Source organism: Microtus pennsylvanicus, chromosome 11 (assembly GCF_037038515.1).
Source record: "Microtus pennsylvanicus isolate mMicPen1 chromosome 11, mMicPen1.hap1, whole genome shotgun sequence".
Classification (NCBI taxonomy): domain Eukaryota; kingdom Metazoa; phylum Chordata; class Mammalia; order Rodentia; family Cricetidae; genus Microtus; species Microtus pennsylvanicus.
This window is the reverse complement of record NC_134589.1, coordinates 77,574,600-77,590,677: the sequence shown is the minus strand read 5'-3', so window position 1 is coordinate 77,590,677 and position 16,078 is coordinate 77,574,600. Positions and strand designations below refer to the sequence as shown.

At 43.0% G+C, this 16,078-nt stretch overlaps 1 protein-coding gene across 2 annotated transcripts in view; it reads left to right on the top strand.

The window, feature by feature from the left end:
• The window catches only part of Atp10b (ATPase phospholipid transporting 10B (putative)), a 223,183-nt gene extending 208,009 nt beyond the window's left edge, over positions 1-15,174 (top strand). For both annotated transcript variants that reach the window (XM_075941300.1, XM_075941299.1), the window contains 5 exons: positions 1,645-1,845; positions 3,612-3,692; positions 5,169-5,273; positions 7,642-7,829; positions 12,217-15,174. In XM_075941300.1, the coding sequence (XP_075797415.1) occupies positions 1,645-1,845; positions 3,612-3,692; positions 5,169-5,273; positions 7,642-7,829; positions 12,217-12,706 (1,065 nt within the window). In that variant the 3' untranslated portion in view covers positions 12,707-15,174. The remainder of the gene's footprint in view (positions 1-1,644; positions 1,846-3,611; positions 3,693-5,168; positions 5,274-7,641; positions 7,830-12,216) is intronic.
• The last annotated feature ends 904 nt before the right edge of the window (positions 15,175-16,078 follow it).

The window sequence follows — 16,078 nt, the reverse complement described above, 5'->3', positions numbered from 1 at the left end:
GGTGGTTATGACTAATGGCAAAGGATACTGCCCATCTAATGCTTTCTGCCAGGTTTTCTATTAGGTTCGTTGAATTTTCACTTTCAATATGTCTTTCTTTTTTTCCCTCTGAATCTTAATTTCCTTGATAAATTTTCATTCTGTGCTGTGACTTTCCTCTCTAGCACCCTAGCTGAAGTTAGCTGCCTGTTTGTATACTCTTTTGAAGTTTTCAAAACCTTCTTCCAGGCTCTTACCGACTTGAGCATTTTTTAATTCCATGGTTGAGGAATTGTGTTACTATGAAGAGTTGCATTGTATTGTTTGTTGAATTTCTGTCTAGAAATTTGTGTACATCTCTTTGAACTCAAGTTGGAGAACCTTCGTACTGAGCTCTGAGCACTGCTCAGTGAGCAGCAACAGAATTTCACCACACAGGGTCTAGAAATCCATTTAACTCAGTTACAGGTCTGACTCTTCTTTTCTTTTGATTGAGCTATATATTTTTCTCTAGTCCCCTATCTTCCTCCCTATTCCCCTTCTACCCTATTCTGTTCCCCCTACAAACTCCCAATTTCCTCAGGATATCATGTCTTTTTCACCTTCCTATGTAGATCCATGTATGTCTCTCTTAGGGTCCTCTTTGTTGTCTAATTTTTCTGAGGTTGTGGCCTGTAGGCTGATTTTTTTTTTGCTGTATGTCTAAAAGCCACTTATGAGTGAATGCATATTATATTTGTCTTTTTGTGTTTGTCTTCCCTCACTCAATACAGTTTTTTCTAGATTTATCCATTTGCCTGTAAATTTCAAGTTGTCAATTATTTTTTACCGCTGTGTAGTACTCCATTGTGTAAATGTGCCACATTTTTGTTTTCATTCTTTGGTTGAGGGGCATCTAGTTTGTCTCCAGGATCTGGCTACTACAAATAGTGCTGCTATGAACATAACTGAGCACATGTTCTTGCGGTACAATTGAACATCTTTTGGGTATATACCCAACAATGGTATTGCTGGGTCTTGGGATAGATTGTTTCCACTCTCAACAAGACATTCAGCTGCTGCCTCTCTCCTTACAATGTGGGAAAACGGGGTTCATCTCCATGTCTGACCCATTTGCATCTGTTTCACCAAAATCCACTGTGTTTGACTCCCATGAATGCTGTGGGCTTGTCCCAGCTGGATAACACCTGGCTTTCATCTGTCTTCTGAGTTTCCTCCCTCTACCAGGCTCTGTGTCACCTGCTTCTGCTGTATGACACATCTTGGTTCCTTTCACTTCCTTCGTGATTTCCTAAGCTTGTCCTCTATTTCTGTTTAAGATAAGGTTTCTTTATTCTTACTTTTGTTCTCTCCTTTATGGACTTACACAGAAGCACCCTGCAGCCTGCCATCTTACCTAGGAATCCACAGCTCAGCTATCACTGTCACCCATCCCCCACTCTCCAGTACCACTGGGACACTATTCGTGTATTATGTGCCATGGTAGATGACAAAGTGATGTTTGGAAAGATGATGTCATTTGTCCAAGGTCATAGAGCAAGTAATTGATACACCTGGGGATGTAAAATCAGGCCTCTCCACTTCCCAAACCTGTGCTCTTAGCCACCATAGTCCAGCATACTCCAAGCAGAGACCTCACTCACGAAGCCTGCTCCCTGCCTGCAGTGCTATGTCAACCTGCTGTTCTGGTACCAGTTCTTCTGTGGTTTCTCCGGCTCCACCATGATCGATTATTGGCAGATGATATTCTTCAATCTCTTCTTCACCTCCTTGCCTCCCATTGTCTTCGGAATCCTCGATAAAGATGTCTCTGCAGAAACACTCCTGGCATTGCCTGAGTTATACAAGAGTGGCCAAAACTCCGAGGTGAGGAGCTGCAGCAAGAATGGGGGTAGCTTTAGATTGTCCCTAAGCTCTGATAGTCCCCCTGCTGGACAGAGAGAGTATCGGGCTGGGAGTCGGGAACTAGCCACAGTTCTGTCACTTGCCTCCTGTGTGACTTTGGGTGACTCTAGCCTGTTTCATACTTGCTGCTAAGAATGTTAGATAAGACCAGTAAGTCTATTTTAATATTCAACTACCATAGCTGAAGGGGGGAGTACATATGGTAAGACCTCGTGCCTCCAGGCTGTGAAGTAGAACAATCAAACTCCAAAGACCCAGTTACAAGCACATTTTCTGTTTCTCTAACAGAACACTGAGGGCTAGGTAATACCACAAAGGATTTTATTTAGCTCATAATTTTGATGCTACAAGTCTGAGATCGTGTAGCTCTGTCTGCTCAGCCTTCTAGGCAAGGGCCTCCTCAGCTCTATCACACTGTGAAAGTGCATCGTGATGTGAATATACGTAACAGGGGAGATCACATGGTGTGGCAGGAAGACTCCTAGGTAAAGATGACTCTAGCAACCCATTCTCATACAACCAGCATTAGTCTCATCAAGAAAAGCACCCTCCTTTAGTGACCTAACCACCTCCCGCTAGGCACCACACTGTAAACATCACCATTCTGAGGACCAATCTTCCAACACAGGAGCCTTTGGGGACACACTCAAATCATCTCCAAATAATCACACATAGTTTGGGGGATCCCTATGTCCAACAACTAGTTTTCTCACCATTGGTGAGGCACCTGAATGCTTCAGTTTCACTCTAAGGAAGGCAGAACTAGATATCATCATTGCCTAGAGTCTAGCACTATTTCAAGTAAACTTAAGAAAGCATAGGAAGTTATTAAGCAGGTTTCTATGAAGTTCTTAATGGACTGAAGAAATAATCCAAGTGGTGAGACTAGCCAAGGCACAGACAAGAAAGCCAGACAGAGAGATGAGAGCAACATTGGCTGCATCCAATGGAGTTAGTTGTAAGGGAAGACCTTTGAAATATCTGAGGGTACAGTAAGTACCATGGCACCTTGAATGAAGGAGGACAAAGCCATAGGTAGTGTTCTTAAAAGCCACTGTTTGGGGTTTTTATTTTGTTTTGTTTTTGTGGATAACCAAAGAATCAAACCAAACCAAGTCCTAACAAATAAACAGAGGAGAAAGCAATGCAACAGCCCAAAAAGGCAAGCTAAAGAGGAGGGGGAGGAGCAAGCCCATCTCAGGCTCTTCTAATTCTACCCTCCCCACAGGCAGGCTGGCTATACAACATAGCAGCTACTATTTTAAAAAAAACATAATAAATCATGTTTCCTTTTTCTCAAAAAGGGAGAAGAGCAAGGCATAAGATGAGAACTCTTATCTCTAAAGCAGTTGATCTCTGACTCTTGGGAGCATTGATCCTTGTCTATGAGTGAGCTTTCCACTTCAGAGGGGACGTAGCGAATTCAGAAGAGCAGTCCTAGTGACAGAGCTAATGAGTGGCATTGACAGCACTTCCTGGATATCAAGACACAGTTGCACTTAGTCCCCTTGAACTTCTCTGGGGAAAGAAAGCAGTTCTCAGAGAAGGTTCATAATTTCTACAAGACAACATCTTTGACTGGCAGGGCTAAGACTCCATTCTCTTGGAGCTAAGATGACAGGGATGCAAAGTATCATACTGTTAAGCTCAGCCACACATGAGGAAGATGCTTACAAAAACCAGAGGCTCCCCAGGATGCTGAGTTATTGGTGTGTTCTTCCCTGCAGTGCTACAACCTGCCAAGGTTCTGGATTTCCATGGCTGATGCGTTCTACCAGAGTCTCATCTGTTTCTTTATCCCTTACCTGGTAAGTCATATAGTCCCATCCTAGTCATAGAAGTCATGGTGTGTAATGGGGCTTCGTTATACAAAATCACAGACCACTAGCACCTTTTTACATACGCCATAGCAGAGACTCCAAATTGGTAGCTAGGCACATCCCACCCAAGGTATTAGGGAAAACAGAACACTTTATGCAAAACTTCATTTCTGGGTCTCTTGAAAAACCAAAAGCTGTCATTACGCTGGGTTATTTCCCCTCATGGGAAAACCGTACAGAGTTGATTCATGGCCCTGTTTAGATAGAGATTGTATTGTAAGAGATTGTGTTATCTGTCTTCCTCTGCTTTTGCCTCTTACTGCTTTTGCCTTCTCTGTGCTGTATACTATCACCCTGAAATTACATCATGTCTGTAATTCTCCCTTCTGAATGACTACAAAAAAATTCTGCAAAGGTACCTCCCATGAAGAGGAGGTACATTTGGGCAGGATGGCATCTTATATTTCTTATCCCCTATACTTCCTGCCCTGGAGCTAAGAGCATTTATTTTAGTTAGGGTTTCTATTGCTGTGATGAAATTCCATGACCAAAACTGACTTGGAGAGAAAAGGATTTTTTCATCTAACAGTTTTATATCACAGTCCTTCACTGAAGGAAGTCAGAAACATGAAGGCAGAAACTGAAACAGAAGCCACAAAGGAATTCTGTTAACTGCTTGCTCCTCATTGCTTGATCAGCTGGCTTGCTTTTTCACAGGGTTTATCTATGTAGCCCTGGATATCCTGTAACTCTCTCTGTTAACCAACCAGGCTTGAACTTGAACTCAAAAATCCACCTGCCTTCCGAGTACTGGGATCAAAGGCATGTGCCACCACTACCTGGCAGCCTTTTTTATAGCAACCAGGACCACCTGCCAAGGAGTAGCACCCTCCCACACCTATCTTTAATCAAGACTATACTCCATAGACTTGCCTACAGGACAACTTATGAAGGCATATTCTCAATGAAGATTCCCTCTTCCCAGATATGTCTAAATTTATGTCAAGTTAACAAAGCCCAACCATTATACTGCCCACTCTGAAACTTGACCTCTGTCTGGACTACATTTTCCCTTATCATAATCTGGTTTCAGCCGATAAATGTGCTCCCAGGGTGTCTAAGGGAGTGAGAGCTATAGGACTGCCTTATAGCACCACGGTCTCCTTAAAGGTAGATATACATACCCTCAGCAACCAGTGATGTGCCTGAGAATGCTCAAGAAGCTTCTGTTTACCCATTCCACAGGGGTTTTCCAGACTTCACCAGAGCAAACATGTCCTTAAACAATTTAATCTTGTCACTCATCTCTCCTCTTGTCCATTCCTTGAATCAACCCCTTCTTTTCTCCTTTCTTTTCACCATATTTCTTCCCTCCCTGGCTTCATTGTATTGAACACATAGCCTTAAATCCATGCATGCTCGGGTATGCCTCCTTGACCGTGCCTGTCTGTTCTTCCTCCTTAGACCTACAGAGGTTCAGATATAGATGTCTTTACCTTCGGAACACCAATCAACACCATCTCCCTCATTACCATCCTCTTGCACCAGGCAATGGAAATGAAGACATGGGTAAGGATCCCATAGGCCTTATAGCTTAAAAATCGTATTCTTGTTCACTGAATGTACTCAAATTTCTGAGTTCTTCTACTCTATATAGTTGGTCTAGCTCGGTAAATTCATGAGTCTCTCACTGTGCCCCTATAAAGCATTGGAATTGGCAAAGATGCTAACATTGCTGGCCTCAGCATCTAGTCATGATGACAATAGCAATGCCCATAAAGCAATGAGACAGTTCCAAAACTAGATTTATGGTGATGAAAAATTCAGGAGCATTGAAGAGATAGGAAAGGCTAGCCTGAGCCCAGCTGAAGCTGTGGATACAAGGCTATAACCTACTTACTTAGTTACCACATATCAAACATGCCAAATATTGCATTTAGGGATCTTACACCATAAAAGGCAGGCTGAGGAAGTGGCTTAATCTATAAGATGAGGACGTGAATTTGATATCCAGCACCCACAAAAAAAAAAGCCAGATATGTTAGTATGTACCCATAATCCCAATGCCAGGAAAGTGGAGCTAGGAGGATCCCTGGAACTGGTTGGCTAGCTAATCTTACTGAATCAGTGAGCCTCATGGTCAGTGAGAAAACATGTCCCAAAAAATAAGACAGAGTTTAAGGAAAACAGACACCAAAATCAACCTCTAGTTTCTACACCCACCCACACATACATGTACAGAGAAAGAACAAGCTCTCTCACTGAGTTTTGCTAATAACTCTAAAGAGTTCAAAAATTTATGCCAAGTATTAATCTACATGATGTACATACATTACCTCATTTAACTTCACTATGTACTTGGTGTTAGATTTTTTTTAATCATCCCGTTTTACAGATTTAGAAATAGATGTAGCAAGGTTAAGAAATCTGTCCCAAGCAGCTCAAACTAGAAGTGAGTTTTGATCCCTGTCATTCTGACCCTTTTGCTTTTAACCACTTTGCTAACAATACAAAGACAAAGTTAATGGTACACAGAGATCACAGTAAAGAAAGATCTTTCCATGGTCATGTTAAGATGACTGTTGCTAAAAGCACATGTACTGAAAATTTGAATATAAAAATACCTCCAGGTAGGCTCAACACATGCCTGCATTCTACAATGAAGCTTTCTTTTTCACCCCCTTTCACCATCAAAAGCTTACTAAGTGGCCAATAAGAGGCCCCAAGAGAACCTCTGGATCAGGGAGGTCTCATCCTGGAAATCGATCTCTCTAATGTGTGCCAGTAGCGACAGAACAAAGTGGTAAGCCTGGCTATGCCTCTTTTGTCCTAAGTTCATGTTCTTTATGGCCCATCAATACCAGAAGAGACTATGACACAATGGAGAGACGGTGAGGTACGGTGTGCTTTCTAGGAGGCGGGAAAGTATACCAGTGGGGAGTCTGGCTCCTGTATAGTAGGGGAGTCTAGAGCTCCATTTATTGTTGGTCCAATTGTCTCTACCCTACAAAGCAAGCTATGGAAAACTATGGTATTGATAAGCTCCTGGGGTGTGGTTATATCAGAAACAGTGAGTGAGGGATATATGAGGCAAAGACGTGATTTTGATACTAGGAATTGAGACCAGCTCTGGAAACTGTTAGAACTCCCCCAAATGAAAAATTAGCTTTGAAATTAAAAGTACAATCTGTGCAATTCATTCTAGATCAGACAGCAAAGGAAGGAAGGGAGGGAGGGAGGGAGGGAGGGAGGGAGGGAGGGAGGGAGGGAGGGAGGGAGGGAGGAAGGGAAGCTATCAAATTGGAAAGTAGAATTAGAAACATCTATAATGACACACAAGGAAAAAGCTTTTATTACACATCCCTGGAAGGAAAAGAGAGAAAAGTATCTTTTCTTTCGTGTCTCTTATAACAACAGTAAGTCCATTCATGGGGGACTCTAAATTCCAAAAGTCCCATTTTCAAATACTGTCAATTGAGAGTTTCAACGTGTAGATTTGGGAGTAGACAACAACATCCAATCCACAAGCAAAAGGAATACATATATATGATAAAGTAAGAATTCATCCATAAACATGTACAGAACTTGCCTAAAAATAGATAGCCAGGCCATTTACAAGAGATATATGGTTACTTTAATTGTGTCTATAAGGTTTAGTATGCTTGAAATATTCCCCTCAAATGAATTTACTGTCTAGGATGCTCCTAGCCATTACATTTTAAAAAATAGAATGTTAAAAAGCCGAGCCAGTTTTCACAGCCCAGCTAGGTAGAGCAATATGGATGCTTGGTCCACTAAGCTGCCTGTTTTGTGAGTGTTTGATATGTGTGTGCCTCTTCAAAAAGGTTTAAAACAAAGATTAATTAAGCTATGTGCATTTTGCTGCCCTATAATCTAATCAGAACTTCCAACAGCGTCTTCTTTGTCCCCTTTACAGACTGTCCTCCACGGCCTTGTCCTCCTCGGCAGCTTCTTGATGTACTTCGTGGTTTCCCTCATCTACAACGCCATTTGTGTTACTTGCAACAGCCCTGTCAATCCCTACGGGGTGATGGAAAGGCAGCTCTCAGACCCCACATTCTACCTCATCTGCCTGCTCACACCAGTTGCGGCTCTTCTACCCAGGTTTGAGCTCTTGGACAATGCCCTATAAAATTCCCAGTCTCCCCTAAATCCCCACAGCCCTCACTTCTGTGAAGGGCTGCTTGGCCAAATCAACTTGAGGAGAGAGGGACTTGTCTTGGCTCTCAGTTTGGAGGGCAAGTCTGTCGTGGCAGCCAGTGACAGTGCTCAGGAGCTCAGAAAGCAAAGACATGAATGCTGGTGCCCAGCTCACTTTCTCTGCATAACCCAGGACCCCAGACCACATTCGAGGGGGCGCTTCCCTCCTCTGCTAACCCTTCCTTGAAACACCCACACCCACACAGCTACACCTCGAGGTATACTTTCATAAAGGCTTTAAATCAGCCAAGTTGACTGGAGCCTTGAGATTGTTGACACAAGGTACTGGGATAAAAAAACAATAAGAAAAAGAAAAGTAAAGAAAAGAAAAGAAAAACATCTGGGTAGTTGTGGTGTACTTTAATCCCAGCACTCGAGAGGCAGAGACAGGAGGATCTCTGTGAGTTCAAGGCCAGCCTGGTCTACAAGTGCTAGTGCCAGGATAGATAGGGCTGTTTACACAGAGAAACCCTGTCTCCAAAAAACAAAAACAAAACAAACAAATAAAAAACGAAAAAGGAACAATAAGACAGAGGAAAAATAACACGAACTCTGGTCCTAGGTCAACCACAGAGAAGCAAAATGGCCCCCACTGTGACCACGTAATGTGGGAGGAGTCATTGTAATTTCCTGGCTTAGAAATTTTGTTGTGTGATAAGGAAGGATTTGTTTAAGCTCTGTAATCTTTTCTGCTAGTCAGGGAGTCTCACACCCCAGTGCCTGTAGGAGCAAGAGCAGTCCTAGCAAGCCATGTGGAGCGCATACATGGGGACAAGGAACATCTTTTCAGCACAGGAAAGAACTGTGAAGCAGAGCTTCAGACTTCTCTCTGAAATTTTAACTTTCTTGTAAAATAGCCAACATTTTAATAGTGCCAAAGTTTAAAAACATGTGTGACATTTCACAAAGGCTCTGTTACCCAGATAAATCGCTCGTGATCACACACTATTTTCTGACACTTCTGACCCAAAAACTGTTGCTTTCACAGTTTCAAGGAAAATGCCAGCAGCGATAATGCTGCCCTGTGGAGCTCGAGATTGCTACACAGTATACAGCCCCAAAGGTTCTATTTCTCTCAGCCAGTTACTGGGCAGAGCTAAGGTTTTAGCCCTTGAAACAGCTGAAGGTCTGAGTACCCAGATATGTCCATGTTACCAGTACAAATCGCAGTGGTAACAAGGCTCTCCTGACTGAAGAGCCGGTGCTGCATTCTCCGACCCCACGCTCCAGTCAGAAAAATGGGTAAAGTTGACAATAATGTCTTTGTAGGCACAGTTTAAGCTTTCTCCTTCCTCAGGATCTCATCAGTTTGCATATCAGAATTGAACCACTTGTCATTAAAGGCTAATAAATGCCCACTGGCAACACTGTGCACAACTGTCTCTGCCCTGCAGTAGGCAGAGAGCCTTGAGGAACCTTACTTCATCTGCCTTTGGCATCTTTCTAAGGCATCTCAGAACCTTGGCTTCTGATACAGAGTTAGAGATGGAAAATACAACCCTGGCATGTAGTACAGAGGTCAGCAAATGTCGCAGAAGAATTGAGTTCTGGATACTGGCTGTGTGCAGGACCTCCCAGCTTGACTCCTACAGTCCTCCAGCCTCACCTCCACACTGCTTCGGATTTGGAGATAAACACCACCAAACTGCTTAGCTGTGTTAATGGTCCCAGACCCTCTCACTTCTATGCTGTGGCTTCTATTGGAAATGTCTTTGCCTCCACCGAAGCTCTTTACCCTTTGATCTCATAACAGCATGACTATTTTCAAAAGTTCTAGGATGTCTCCTACCTTCCTGGGAGTGTAGCAAATCCCTGATATTCCCACCACCTGTGTGTTTAGCTGTTACACCCAGTTTTCCCATCATTCAGATCATGTTCATGTATATGTATGTAGGTGCCTGTGGAGGCCAGAAGAGGGTGTCAGATGCCTGAAGCTGGAGTTACAGATTATTTGTGAGCCACCTGATGTGGGTGGTAGGAACTTAACTCAGGTCCTCTAGAAAAGCATAGAGCACTTCTAACCACTGAGCTGCCTCTCTGGCCTTACTGTTGGGTTTTGTTTGTTTTGCCCACTGATTTTGAAGTTAAGCGATTGTGACCATCATGGCCAGAGTGAGCTTCTCTATCCCCCAGGTTATTTGGAGACTAAAGAGAAATTTATAAGCCCGGTGTTCTTCATTAGAAAAGTGCTTAGAGCCACAGTCTTCCAAGGCTACAGCAGCAGTTTAATAAAGGCCCTTGAAGTACATGCAAGGACTGTTGACACATGTGGAATGAACAGCTGGGCATCAGCTTCATGACCTGCTGAACAGATGGGGATGAGTTGAGGAAACACTAGCAAATATGTACTTGCTAGTGACCATGGTATATGGGCCAAATCTTTGCTTATTCTATAATATTACCACAAAGTGGAATTCCCATTTAATTCTATTTACTAAGGTCAAAGGGATTTCTTCTGATAATGAAGGGATTATTTTAATAATTGTAAGGACACTTGACTTACAACCTTGGCATAATGCGTGTTTGTTTATAGAAATCCACATGATAGAATGTTTGCTATAGAACACTGTTCTTGGCTTAAAGTTGAAAGTCCTGTTTCTCATCATGGGCAGTGATCTTACTCGCTAATCTTGTGATAAGTAGACCGCTAATCTTGGTCCAGTTAATTCACCCAGCACAAAAGGACAGTACAAATTCCCTTCAACTAGAAGCATAGATGTATGAAAACTATTTTAGAGATTTAAAAACAGATGATCATATCAAGCTTAACCCCTAGGGCCCTTTCTTAATCCTTCTAATTAGTAGTAGCAAATAGTAACAGTTTTTGGTCCCTCTTCCTTGACTTTTGAGACCTGCACATGCTTGGACTCTCTTCCCACTTCTCCTTCCCTTTGCAACTCACTCCCTAGATCCGGTGAGTGCCAAGCCTTCAGCCTGGGTTCGCTGATCCCCTAACTTTATATTTCCTCCATAGACCCAGAAATCACTATTCTGAATTGAAATAACTTTCTTTTTTCTTTTTTTATTGTTTTTATTGAATTATATATTTTTCTCCACTCCCCTCTCCTCCTCCTCCCTCCCCTTCTACCCTATCTCATGGCTCCCCACACTCCCAATTTACTCAGGAGATCTTGTCTTTTTCTACTTCCTATGTAGATTAGATCCATGTATGTCTCTCTTAGGGTTCTCTTTGTTGTCTAGGTTCTCTGGTAAAAATAAGGAAAATTTTATCGGCACTGGTGGGATCTATTACAGTCTTAAGAAAATTCTTGTCCCCTGTGGGTTCATCATACAACTTTCAAACACAATAAAATCAGACTCTCTGTTTACAAGGCTTTAAAATTAACATTGTACATGTCCTCCAGGCTAGATAACACTCAGAAAAGGGAATGTGCATGGCCTATGATACAAGATAATGTATAGTTAGCCTTCTCACCCTTCCACATGTCTAAATTTGGATCCAGACGATGAATCTAAAGTCTCCCACAGGCTACATGCAGCTTGGTAAGAAAAGGGCAAGTCAGGGTGAGATGCTGAGATCTCAGACCTTTTCAGGAGGCTTGGGCAGTATCACCTCAGCACCTGGGGTAAGGTTTGAGGGGAAAGGGTATCCTGGCAACCAGAGGGCCCAGGAATGCTGCAAAAAATCACACCACACAATAGACCTCACCTGGGGGTGTCAGTCTCCTCACTGGGCAAAGAGTAATTATATAGAGTTACACACACACACACACACACACACACACACTCACACACACAATGCAATGTGTATACAGTCGATAAGAAACCAGCTTATAGGTCAAGAACACTTGGATCTGACCATAGCTTGACAGCAGAAAAAGCACTGGATTCACTGTGCATTGTGTTTGACACACTAAGACATGAGAAACACAGCATAGGACAATCTCATCATAGTACAAACATCACAAAATACACTCATGTAAAGTTAAGTTGGCAATGCTTCCAAGTGATTGAGAGCATGTGTGCCTTACCGGGGCTCAAAGGTAGCCTCCTCGTCCTTGACTCTGTCAAGCACGTGGGCTTGTGAAAGCAGGAATCAGTAATCAGCAAGGCTCTTTGAAGAGAATAGGCATTGCTGTTGTATTTTACTGCTGTTATCTCCCTTCCTCCATCTGCAGGGGCAGGCATCCTTAGCGTTGAGAGTGATTACTCAGTGTACAATGAAGACAATCTCACTGGAGAAAAGTTAGAGTCTAAGAGCCCTTTCAATGCTGAAATTTGAAGATACAAACAACTCAAAAACTACCTTTATTCTTTTACTTCCCACTAGGTACTTATTCCTGTCTCTACAAGGCACATATGGGAAGTCTCTCATCTTAAAAGCCCAGAAAATTGACAAGCTGCCCATAGACAAAAGAAACCTCGAAATTCAGAACTGGAGAAGCAAACAGAGGCCTACCCCTGCCCCTGCTTCTGCCTCTGCTTCTGTTCCTGTTTTGGACCCTGCCCATGTTCAGCCTCCATGCCAGTCAGTATCACCTGCACGACAGCAGGGCTTAGGAACCAGCACCCCAAAGAACTTTAGCCCTCCCAGGCAGAAGCATGTTGAAGACTGGGTTCTCCAGGGTCCAAGATGCAACAGAGAGCTCTCACGGGATAGCTCATGCTCAGGAGACACCTTGGCTAAATTCTCATCTGGGGAATGTCTACTGGGCCCAAACAGAACAATGGCTCTGACAGCCTATATCAGGGGACAGAAGGATGTATCTCGACTCTCAAGCAAAGGCAGCCATCGCCGGTCTCAGAGTTCACTCATATGAGGGGACTACAAAAATCGGAGATTGAAGCAAACTCAGAAGAGACCACCTTAATAACTGACAAGTGACCTAGGTCCCTTTTTCTCTGTAGAGGAATGACTGCCAGTTTTATCAGTTCCCCTCCACCAGGGTTGAATTCCTTGGGGAAAAGATGTCCCCAAAGGGGTTGAGCAACACTGGCTGTCAGGCCCACTGACTCTGGCTTTCTGCCAGGCAGCACAACTTCAAAACAATAGTCTGGATCCAGATGTTTTGATTTTGTTACATTGTGTTCCAACGTTTTAACTCAAGCACATCCTTATGTGCTTCTACGTGAGCAAAGCCCATGACCCCAATGCATCCAGGCAGTGAGTATCCAAGACTCCAACCAGTATTATAAATCTTTCAGATGTATCAGAATATGGAAGTTACTAGGGTTGCCAAGCCATCACCTCACCTCACCCAAGAGTTCAAGTTTTGGAGGAGACCTGCACACACAATAGCTTCTTCTCAAGATCACTCCTGTACCAAGTCAGGAATATCATCTCTTCCATCAACAGAGTTGAGGCTGCCTCATTCCTTTAAGCCAGTGGTTTCTCAACCTTCTTGATGCTGCATCCCTTTAATAACAAAGCTCCTCATGTTGTGATGACCCCCCCAACCATAAAATTATTTCACTGATACTTCATAACTGTGATTTTGCTACTGTTATGACTTGTAGTGTAAATATCTGATATGCAGGCTATCTGACATATGACTCCCAAAGGGGCTGTGACCCAGGTTGAGAACCACTGCTCTAAGCCAAAGAAAACAACATCTAAAGATGAAAATGGGATTAGATGGGATTTGCGTGCAGTGCAACAGATACTACCAAGGGCTGTGGGGTTATAACTCATATAAGAGGCAGGAAGGATACACATACTAAAGGTTTTTCACTAATGGACCACATGCCCCACCATCTGGGGTAGTATTCCAAAAGGACACAGCATGCTCCTCATCAAACTACTGATTTATTTGGAAACAAAACTGCCCATCCTCATTCAACTCTTACAATGGGAAAAACCAGGGATAATATCTTAGCATAGCATTACTCAAGAAGAGGCCCAGTTGACAGAGCAACTATGAATTCAAAGTGGCATCTTCAAGTTTAAAACCCACATTATCGGCTGATGTCAGCGTGTCATGGCCGTCATTGACCCGTGATTCAACTAAGTTAAACAGTCGTGGGGAAAAAATTACACGTGTTTCCTATCCCTAGAAACTGTTAATGCCAAAAGTGTTAACACTATAAAATGTTAAAGATTTCTATAAAAAGCTAGTTGACAGTTCTCAGAGGCTATCAAGATAAGCTAGGTCCACTATTACCAGCAATGACCTATTCCAAGTCTTCAAAGCTAAGTCAAGGAGTGTTCTTTGCCATAGTCTCAAGGCAGTGCCTGCATATTGGGCAAAAAGTCCAAGGATAGGAAAACTGTAACCTTTGTACCCAAGTCACCACCGGCAGCCATGAGTTGGCCTGTGACTTAAGTAATTCCTAAGTAATGATACTAAGAAATAGCCCAACAATCAAGATGGCAAATGGCAGAATGGGCTGACTCTGTTCATCCTTGTGGAAAACAAAGATTGGAGGAGCCCTTTTGATCATCACCCTAAAGCTCTGTGATATCATAATGCCAGCATGAGCCAGAAGGTAGGAACTTAAGTATCCTACCGAAAAATTGATATGGTCATGCAGGAGGTGGGGGAGGAGTGAAGGATAAGCAAGCATGTGTTGTTCCAAGTGAAGAGATTCATCAAAACTTGGATCTAACTCCCCTTTCCTTCTGAGACTCCTAATTCCTGCCAATAGTCAGAAATTCTGGTAGTATATTATAGAAAATAGCAGAGTATTTGCTCCAGTAGATTGGAGTTTAAGTGTTTGCTTTTCCCTGTAGTCTTTAAAGGACCTTGGAGCAGGCTACCACGCTTGCAAATTAAGTGGAAGCAGCTCTAGCTCCTGGCATAAAGATCAAGTCCAAATTGCATGCGGTGTACTGATGAGGCTTTCAGAGAGCAAGAGCTGTCCTTAGGAACAGGAGTCTCACTTCAGAGGGAAAGGAGGATAAGGAGGCGGCGAGAAAATGTGACACCCCACCCCTTCCAAGATCCACGCTCTACTCAGCACTCTAAGGCTGCTCTTTTTCTTGACTAACTGACCATCTCAGTGTGCCTGGAATGATCCCAGTGTTATAGGTTCCCGCATGCTGGGGAGCCTGGGCCATCTGGTCCCAAGTGGTCACTTTCTTTTGCTACTCGTTGTGAACCAAACCAGCTGTGTGAGTGACTGACGTGCCACCTCACTCAGAGGGCAGCTCTAACGTTCCCTCTATAAGGTAATGCTAGGGATTGCATTTAGTACATGTTCTATATGTATAATCTTTTTACTGATTGACTGGAAACATGTCATCATCTTTTTTAGAAAAAAAAGAAAAATAAACTTGGTATTTCCATAATTCTTGGCCAATCTGAAATTCTTATTATTCTTCCTATACATTGTCGGTATGAATCCTGAATATTTATTCATTCTTTCATCCTTCTTTGCATTTACTCATTCATTTCGTCAATAAACCTCAGCAAGTCCTTACTAAATAATTTGAAGTGAAACATGAGCTATGAGGAAGTTAATGCCTGCCCTCCCCTACCTTCCAATACCCTACTACTTTTCCTAAGCTCAAGGCATTAAGACTATTTAACCCAGTGTGAGATAAAGCACAAACTATGCCTATGGGCTGTAAGACCTGGAAGCAGCACACAGAAGACTTACATTCAGAAACTCTAACCTGATTACTTCTCTCCTGCAAGACTACACACCCAAAATTTAGGCTGACTTGGTCATCTCTGCCATTCCATTGCCAATGTGAGTGATTCCAGCACAAACATGAGGAGTTGAGTTCAAATCCCTAGTACCTACATTCAAAAAAAAAATCTCTGTGTAGCCAAATGCACCTGTAACCCCAATATTACGGCAGAAGGGTGGGACGGGCACAAGTAAGAAGATCTCTAGGGTTTGGTGGTTACAAACCTAGGTTCTAGGTTTAGTGAGAGAGCCTGTTTCTAGGCAACGAGTGGTAGAAGATGAATACCCAAGCTCCTCTGGTCTCCATGTGCACAGATCTCTCTCTCTCTCTCTCTCTCTCTCTCTCTCTCTCTCTCTCTCTCTCTCTCTCTCTCACACACACACACACACACACACACACACAGCACAGAGAGAGAGAGAGAGAGAGAGAGAGAGAGAGAGAGAGAGAGAGAGAGAGAGAATAAAGTAATCAGAGTGACTAGATTTCAGACAGCAGAAGGAAATGATCTGAGATTATGTTGTCCTAATGATTATTGGGTTAGTTTACTGTGTGCTAGATC